Source organism: Seriola lalandi, unplaced genomic scaffold (assembly GCF_002814215.2).
Source record: "Seriola lalandi dorsalis isolate HSWRI2012SDOR001 ecotype SW California unplaced genomic scaffold, Sedor1 jcf7180002054517, whole genome shotgun sequence".
NCBI lineage: Eukaryota > Metazoa > Chordata > Actinopteri > Carangiformes > Carangidae > Seriola > Seriola lalandi.
In genome coordinates, this window is record NW_019525070.1 from 1,774,824 (window position 1) to 1,783,733 (window position 8,910).

General features: G+C 38.9%; 1 protein-coding gene across 1 annotated transcript; it reads right to left on the reverse strand.

Annotated features, from left to right (window-relative positions):
• Positions 1 to 4,470: 4,470 nt before the first annotated feature.
• tmem167a (transmembrane protein 167A) lies at positions 4,471 to 8,859 on the reverse strand. Its single transcript, XM_023413637.2, has 4 exons — positions 8,792 to 8,859; positions 7,130 to 7,239; positions 5,353 to 5,387; positions 4,471 to 5,235 (listed from the first exon to the last, which is right to left on the reverse strand). Exons 1-4 carry the CDS (start codon positions 8,792 to 8,794, stop codon positions 5,165 to 5,167), a joined length of 219 nt encoding a protein of 72 aa, XP_023269405.1. The 5' UTR covers positions 8,795 to 8,859; the 3' UTR covers positions 4,471 to 5,164.
• Positions 8,860 to 8,910: the final 51 nt, after the last annotated feature.

The following is an 8,910-nucleotide window of genomic DNA, read 5'->3' on the forward strand; positions in this document are numbered from 1 at the left end:
GACACCTACAGCGCTCTGCAGCATTTCAGTCATAGTAAGAACAGAAGAACAAATACCACAATATATCAATGATCAGTCAGTAAATCATGGAAATGAGGCAGCATGCACAATATCAGGGCCCCTGGCTCTGAGTCTGTTTCTATTTAGTGACCGACCTGCACGTCTCTACTGATAACTGCAGTCTGAGCACTTTCATCAGAAAATGTGGACACAACTTGTGACATCAGGACTATACAGCTTTGACCTCCTCATTGTCTCATTTGTTTAATTATGAAGTCAAATTTCAGTGTCTACATTCTTACTCAGTGTCATTATTAACTACAAATCTTTTTCTACCACTGACAAATCTTCACTGGCGCTGACCCCGGGCTCTCCAGCTTTGTGGAACTGCCTTGTTACGCGGAGACAACTCCTGCCTCGGGCTAATGAGCACGGAGTGGGATGTCTTCTGAACACACTGCGAATGCCACCTTCAAAGGAGACATGCAGCGCCCCAGTTTCTGTGGCCACAGGGAGCTGTCTAACAGGACTGAGTTTAAAATTTTCTCTTGTTATCGTAAAATTTCTGGTAAAAGATTACATGTGGAAGAAGTTAGAGTGACCTAAAAGGCCTGGGTCCCAGGATGATACGACACAAGCCAATGTACAGTGCTATCCAGTGTCCATTAATGGGTCATTCACACACAATGTCATCAAGCTTGCCACCGACCCAGACTCGCCCTACATGGAGGATATTGGTGTCTTTCAGCTGGCAACATTATTCTTGTCGTTTGCTCCTTCAGGGGCAGAAAACAAAGGTTGCACGTTCCTAATGAGGAAGTGAGGACAGAACAAAGGCTTTACAGTATGAGTGTAATTTCAAGCATTTTTAATCTATCATACTGAAGCCTTTGTAATCCTCTACGTATAAAGAGGAGTTTGGGTTTGTGGCTGAAACCGCAGGCAGCCACAAAAGAGAACTTGCCCTCCCAGGTATCAGTAAACCAAGACGCCACGAGCTTTCAAATTAATAACTAACCAGAAAGGAAAATATGGGGTCATTGGGAGGTTCATCACTGAGATACATCAGTGGTATAATAAGGACTAATCTACTCATGTACATGCTTCCCTCCTCTTCTACATCTACGTGTCCCTGTCATTATCTCTCTTACCTTCTCACTATCCAGGCTTCTCTTTTGCGGTGTTCTTTCCTTTCTGTTCATCTTTCGTTCTCTCCACAAGCAGAGTCAGTGCAGTGATTCAAACAGGCTCCACAGAAAATTTAAAGGGTCAGGGTCTGTTTGGACACTTCTGGTTCACTCAGCAGGAGATGGAAGAGACTTTATTAGCCTGATTGCCTTTGAAGTCCTCAAAATGACAGCGAGAAACTCTCCTATATGATCAAAGGAGTAAAGAGACAAGGAAATTAGAGTAATATGGTTTGAATATTCTTCTGCTGGAGCTTTATGGATGATGATGTATTAAGGTTTTGGAGTTACTGTGGATATTATCATATCTAACAGTGTAGAGTTGCACTGGGAACATTACAAATCTTCCACTTATCTGCTGAGGAAAATCAAGCGAATGTAATGAAATATTCAGGGGTGTTTGATTTAGCCTCAATATAAATGTCCTCATTGCTCATCTGAGAATAATTTCCACAACCACTGGGGGAAAAAAATAAAGTTAAAAATAATAATAATAATGATCTAGAAATAAACTGAATGAGCGCAGTGTTGTTCCAATCAGTGAGGTCGACATGGCTCCTATCAGCATCAATTATATGCACCTCTTTGCAGAAAGGGAATGACTCTGGTTTATAATGACACAGCTGACATTTGCTATAGCTATCCATGTAAATTAATGATGCATGAAACACCACACTGTATTACATGTGGTGTTTTGGATTAGATGTCTAAATTTCATGCCGCCTCATGCTGTCACATTATTGGCTGCTCCTCTAATCCCTATGAAACAAAGGGTAAGAGGGTTCACTCTGATCAGAGTCAAATGGGCCTCATTTATCAAAAATTGTAAAATTATGCATAGGATATGGATAAGAAAATGACAGGGCCATGTGTCCAGAATTTTTTAAACAAAAGCCAAAAAGATAAAATCACTTTTCATATTTTATTTATTCCATTAACTGTTTAATTATGCCTTTCTGTAAATTCCAATTTTATTTTCCTAAATGGAGATCTAAATGCTGTTTTAAAGGATTAAAACTGGTGGGTGGATACTGATGTGTTGGTGTGAAAGTAGTCAAATGTAAATATATTAAGTAAAAGAAAAAAGAGATTCATATAGCCTATGGAATATCAAAAAGTGTCCTGTTTTAATTGTAGAACACAAAATATTCACAAATTAAACAATAGCAAGAATAAAGACATACTTGACATCCAAGTATACATCACACTTTGAATTAATTTGCCCTGGTTTTTCATTTAAAAAGAACATTTCAAAACCTATGGGGTCTGTACGTGCTAATATATCAATTGCTGGGGGAAATCAGTACTTGACGTGATGAAGCAATGCATTGCAGTTCAATTGTTTGGGCGATCGTAGCCCTCTTTAAGGACGGTGTTGGCTGCAGCAAATACTTTCCTTTTTATTACTTTACTTCTCCATGAAGACAAACCAACAGCCTGTGGATTTCAGGCGGTTTTGTAGGCAGCCTTGCCCCTGGGGTTGCAGGAGTGATGCTCAACAGATGACATGTAAAAACGAATTCTGACACACTGATGAGGAAAAAAAAAGGTCTATTTTCTTGTGCCCTTAGCCATATGGCATCCACTTGAGTAAATTTTGATTAGCCAACTCAAACACACAAATCAGGACATGCATTAAGCCCCTTTAGAAACAGCAGGAACTGTCCAAATGTTGTTTTAGGCATCCAGTCACTGAGTTGCTGCCAGATATTCTTCACTGTTATTGTTTAGAAACTGTGCCCACCATTTAGAGGAGTTTAACAGTAATCACTTTGACCCAAAAAGTGAAAAACAAATACTTTTACGTTTGATTTTTATCCCTAAATGCCCCCGAAGGCAGGCTGCAACCGTTTGTTTACTGTCACAATATTCTGTGTATCCTGCGTAACAATCAGTCTCTCTGCATGTAATGGGACCTTTGATAGTAGAGTTAAGTGACTTCAGGTCTTCCATATCATTTTCCTTTCATCATCACCTAAGACATTAGCTTGGCTCATTGACCCAGTGATGTCTCTCCAGCCCACCCGTATCTCTGCTCCCCAAGATAGAAGCAGATGACTGAGAGCTTCCTGCTCCTCTGTGGCTCCTGTATCTGCGTCACCGGCTGATAATCACGACTTTACCGGCAGGCTTCACTTGATGCTTTATCTCAACTGGGAAGTGCCAAAACGGATGCGCACCAATATGGGTATCCATGTTCCCTAACAAGGGACTGTTTGTGGGGGTGTTGGGATCCAGACACTCATCAGTGATCAGACTATCAAAGGTGAGTGTGTCAACAAGTCTCCTCCTTTATTTTAATCCTCTGTGCCACACAGGAGAGAAGAAATGTGTGTGGGATTGGTTTTATTCACTAAACTTAGTGTTTACCTCAATGATTTTGATTTATCCCTTTCTTTTAAATTTTCATGAAAAAAGCCATGATGCGATTAAAAACAATTTGAGGGTTTGATAAATAGGTCACATTTTAGGGCTGACAGTATAAATTAAGTCAGGCGCCATGTTCTGAAGAAATAACTTGCCACAACTCTTTTATAGGAATCATATAATTTAAGCTTGTCACACACAGTATCTGGAATAATATTGTGATATTATGTTATGCTTTTGTGCGGCCAAAGCTGTCTGCACTTCAAAGATGAAATTAAGAGGATTTGTCATCTAAATGAGCAGTTACACATTGTCGTAGCTTTTCCAAAAACATTCTGGATCAAGGCTGTACTTTTAAGGTTTTCTTGATGAAACTCTGCTTTCTATTCTAATTCAGCTCAGTGCCCAATATCTGGAAGCAAATACTAGACAGATGTCTGGCAATGTCATGTTGTGTGGTACAATCAGATGACAACTCTTTGCAGTAAACCCTGTGGAGATGAGTGTTGACTGCAAGGTTACAGAAGAGGTTATCGCAAACTCTTCACTGTCCATCTCACTCCGAGCAGAATCCCGAGCGCTAGACTTCAGATGCACTTCACATCACTGCTCTAATGCAGCAATTCTAAGTCATAGTTCCCTCTTAACACAAAAACTACTCAATAAACTAACTATTCAGCTGCTTCATTCTGACATGTACAGTATGTGTAATCTGAGTTCTTACAGAGAGAAGATTGACAAAAGATTTACAGGTTGACATCAACATGTATATTTTCACATGTTTGCAGTCATTAAATGATACCTCACCTTACAGTGTGGCATTGTTACAAGACATAAGCAGATGTCAACAGCAAACACGCATCAAAGTGGTTGAATTTAAATCACAAAAAAAAAAAATCAGCCTTCTCAAACCAGATTTCCAAAAAGGTTCTTTAATAAATAGCGACAAACTGACTGACTTTAAAAACATCAGTAGCTCTCTGTGACAAATATGTAGGACAATTTGACATCTGGAGAGCAATAATATCATTTTGTTTGTTGTGGAATATGATCTCCATGTTTAGATACAACAAACAAAAGTTTCCTTGTGAATCGCTTAACAGTTATGAACATTTATGTAGGGAGAGTATTGCGGTTAATTTCAAACAGGTTGATGCAATTGTGTCAAACCCGAAGCAAAAAAAAAAATCTGTTTGAAATGTTAGGACAAACAATGCATCATTTGGTCGCACATTGTTTTTTTTTTCCTTTACGCTAAATGGCAGGTAAGAGAAAGCACTGCCGCCCCAACACACACACACACACACACACACACGAGCGCGTGCGCACATCCAGAGAAAATGTTCCACATAAGCAAACACAAGGACAGACCTGGAAGTCTGTGGAGGGATCAAGACACACTCTGGGGCTATCAGCTCACCCTTCCTCCTACACAGACATATTTTCTCTCTGCGTGGCTACGGTGAGTGGTGACGGGTCTCCGTTTTTACATTATCTAAGTGACAACCACTGGAGGTCCTGTTGTGCTTCTAGGATCGTATTGTCCATGTCTTCTGTCTGTCTGTCTGTTCATCTCCCCAATGTTTCCATTTGTGGTTTTCTTTGGACTGCTACTGTAGAAACAGTATACTAAAAGCCATGATGACACAGCAACAGGCCACCCAGGGGCTCTTCCGCTCACCTGGAGAAAAGAAATAATTTTAAGTTCAAGGCTACATCATTAGGCAGTATTTCATTGATATTAAGAGAAGAAATATGACTTTATGTAGAAGAAAATATAGGGCAATCACAGGCTTACCTATTCTGGCACACTTCCAGAAAATTCCTAGAAGCCTAAAAGATAAAATAACAAAAACTATAAGCAGGAATGTTTTTGGCCTCCATTTATTTTATTTTACTGGTGTGTCTATCTTAATTACCATAATGAATTAATTAATTCACATGAAGGCAGAAATGATTGTTGTGATATCAAAAGCTAAAAAAAAAGAGGCTAGGTGCCGAGTTGATATAAAGGTAGTAGATGGAGGAACTGCTAGACAGACCTCACACCTAAGCCTTTACAAGAGGACTGTGCTTGCCTTCCTACAAAACAGGCAACCTGCAACCATCAAATGTCCATTTCCATGTAAGGAGTGTGCACAGTGGAAGAGAACGGGACAGCAGGCAAGTCTTTTTTATCTCTAGTGACAGCTGAGGCAAATGTGGCATTCCACATCGCGTGTGTGTCTCTCTCTGTGCGTGTTTAAAGGCCAACTTTCATTACTTTCATAATGACCAGACGGTGTCAGCATCCCATTGTAAAATTTTCTTTAACTGACTTGGAACAGATCTGGTGTAAATGTTACATTTTCTACTTTCGACTAGGCTTTTTCTTTTTTTTATAATTTACATGTTTTTCTGTGCAAAACACAAATCCTTAAAATTTGCCTGGAGATATTATTCCCGCCAGATTTTAGGCCATAATGTGTGGCACCAAATCAATACAAATAATGGCTCATGCCTTAGTCAACAAATCAATCAAGAGGCAAAACTATTAAATCATCCCATCTGCCACTCTTGGTTTTGTGTGTTTGTCTGGAGACGATGTCCCTCCCTGCTTCAATGGTGTGTGTGTGTGTGTGTGTGTGTGTGTGTGTGTGTGTGTGTGTGTGTGTGTGTCTGTGTGTGTGTGTGGCTGTTTCCTGGACTGTGCCAGACTCATTAGAGGTGAATCATAGAGTTTGTATGTCCAGGAATAATAATGATCCAGTAATGATGAAAAATTAAGGCTTTCTGCTACTTTACTCGCCTCAAAGAGGAGCTTACTTATTAGTTGAAAAAATAAAGAAGTGTCCTTCATAGCGACAATGAGTTACAGAGATGGAAGAATAATTTTAAAATGTAGGAATTAAATGCATATACACTACTATTACATGGAGAAGAGTCAGCTTTATCACAGACTATTTTTTGTTGGTAATTATGAGGCTGTCAACCACAGACAGAAAACAAACTGCTCTAATTTCAGTTGAAATAAGTGAACTACTTAGAATCAACTGTTAAAATTGAAAAAGTTAATGGTGACAGACTCCTGAGGGATGGGACAGAATTGTAATTCCCTTTGCATTGTTAGTGATTGCTGTACCATGACAAAGTGGCAAGCACTGAGGGTATGACATTAGAACATGACCTTTTTTCAATGTCTTAGACTTAGTGCTTTATTCAAAGGCTGTACATTCATTTTAACTACTTCTGTGTATATCAGGATTTTGTTTCTTCATTCTATAGTGGAAGTGGTAACATTAAACTAAATGCCAAAACACACTGTTAAACCCTGCCTTTGCTCATTCATTCATTCAAGAAAACTGTACATCAAATAACAATAATACACTTTACATACATTATATAAACAAATATGACAATGGAAGCTTCATTGTTACGCCTAAAGGAGTTTTAAAATCGAAAAAACAACTGGACTTGATTATTTGTCCAGTTGTTTTTACGATTTAAAACTCCTTTAGGATACTATGACCTGGACAAATGAGAATATGCACAGGTTCATTGTTACGCATTTTGTCTCATGTAGTATCTGAACATACCCGGTCTTGTTCTTGTCTAGCAAGCTGGGAGCCATCGCTCTGATGTAGGCACAGGTACAGATGAGGAGGAGAATCACTGTTAGCAGCGACTGGAAGTTGAAAATGGCTGACTGCAAGTTGAAAGAGAATGATACATTTAGCACAGACATGATCCAGTGCAGTTTACCAGCAATAAGTCATAAAAGTTAGAACCTCTGAATTGACTGTAGTTTATCTTCTTTAACACTGATGTTATGCTAATTGTAGCGAGGAATGTTGTTGTACCAGCTGTTCATTCTGGCAGTGTGACAAATAAGTGGGCTGGTTTTATTGACCCAGTTAGAGTAACGTGACTGTCAAAGACTCACTGCCAGACAGCATAGACTGCCACTCAGAATTATCCTCTTACAGTGTGTGTATGTGAGTATAAATTATTATGTCTGCCAATTTATAAGATCGACCACATGCCTGAAAAGTATTGTGGCTTAAAAAAAAAAGAATCCATAGCACATACTGACTGAAATAGAGACCCAAGACTGCTCTGCCTTTACGTTATGTAGCTTATTTATAACCTATAAAAAACTGTGGGACCCCACTTCATCACAGACAATTTTTCATAACACACCAAACTGATTGGGAGGTTTGTGTCTTTGCATCAAGGTGTTTTAATGCAACTCCTTCTGGAACCATCTGTTTCTGTCTACAGGTAAATGTGCATCAGTATAAAGAGACAGAGTGTCCATGCATGTTGTATCATTGAATGATCTCATATGTGCCCCTGGCTATTAAAATCCCAAATTTTCCTTTGAAATATTTGATCACTGCCGCACTTTCCGTCTGCATTACTTTGACATTATCATGCTTAAAAAAAAAAAAAAAAAGTATTGTCATTTTTTCAGTTTTGTTCCAACATGGCAATAATTACACTCCTGCCACGAAAAATCAGCACTATAAATGTTTCCATGAGCTTATTGTTGGCGAAATCAATACATCATATCCATGATTAATTTAAATGTACGTACTTTTGTATAATTATTGAGCACATTGGGATTTATGTCATTGACCATTACCTGTGTGTGTTTGTTGATGCTGCATGTTTTGTTGAAGATGGAAATTAATCTATCGATAAATTGTCTACTTGTCTTTAAGATCTCAGTTTAACACGGTCTTTAGGGAATAATTACGCTACTTTCTAATAAGCTTTTGTTTCAAATATTTGCGTTATTGCATGCCTATGACCAACCCCGTAGTAACAATCAACAACACACACGCACGCACATACTGTATGCATGCTCCTTGAACTGTGGGTAGCTACGTGGCAAACACTTCAAAACATTACGATGCTCGCATGCATTGTAATCATTAATTTGTGATACTGTTAGCCTTTCTTATCAAACAACTCGCGTTGACACATGACCACAGCTTATGTGGTGAAATACATCTCAAATGTAATGATATTTAAGAACAGAAACATAATGGAATTGCTAGATTGGCTAAACTGTTAGCCGCTAGCTAGGTAGTTTAGCATTCCCTATACGTCCTCCTGCTTTCCATCGAAAGGATGCATTAGTTGTTGTCACAGTGTATTGCCGACACAGTTTAGACGTTGAATGTATGTGATAGGCGATGCTTAAAGGAATCTGCGAAAGTGGAAAAGCAGTCGTTTAATAAAAACAAACTTACCATTTTTGCTGGGAGTCAAAGCCACATCACACTTCCTGATCTCTGGAAAATACGTAGCGTAACCAAAGAAGTTTACGTAACGTAATTACGCACTACGCCGCAAAACCGCGTTTGCCGAT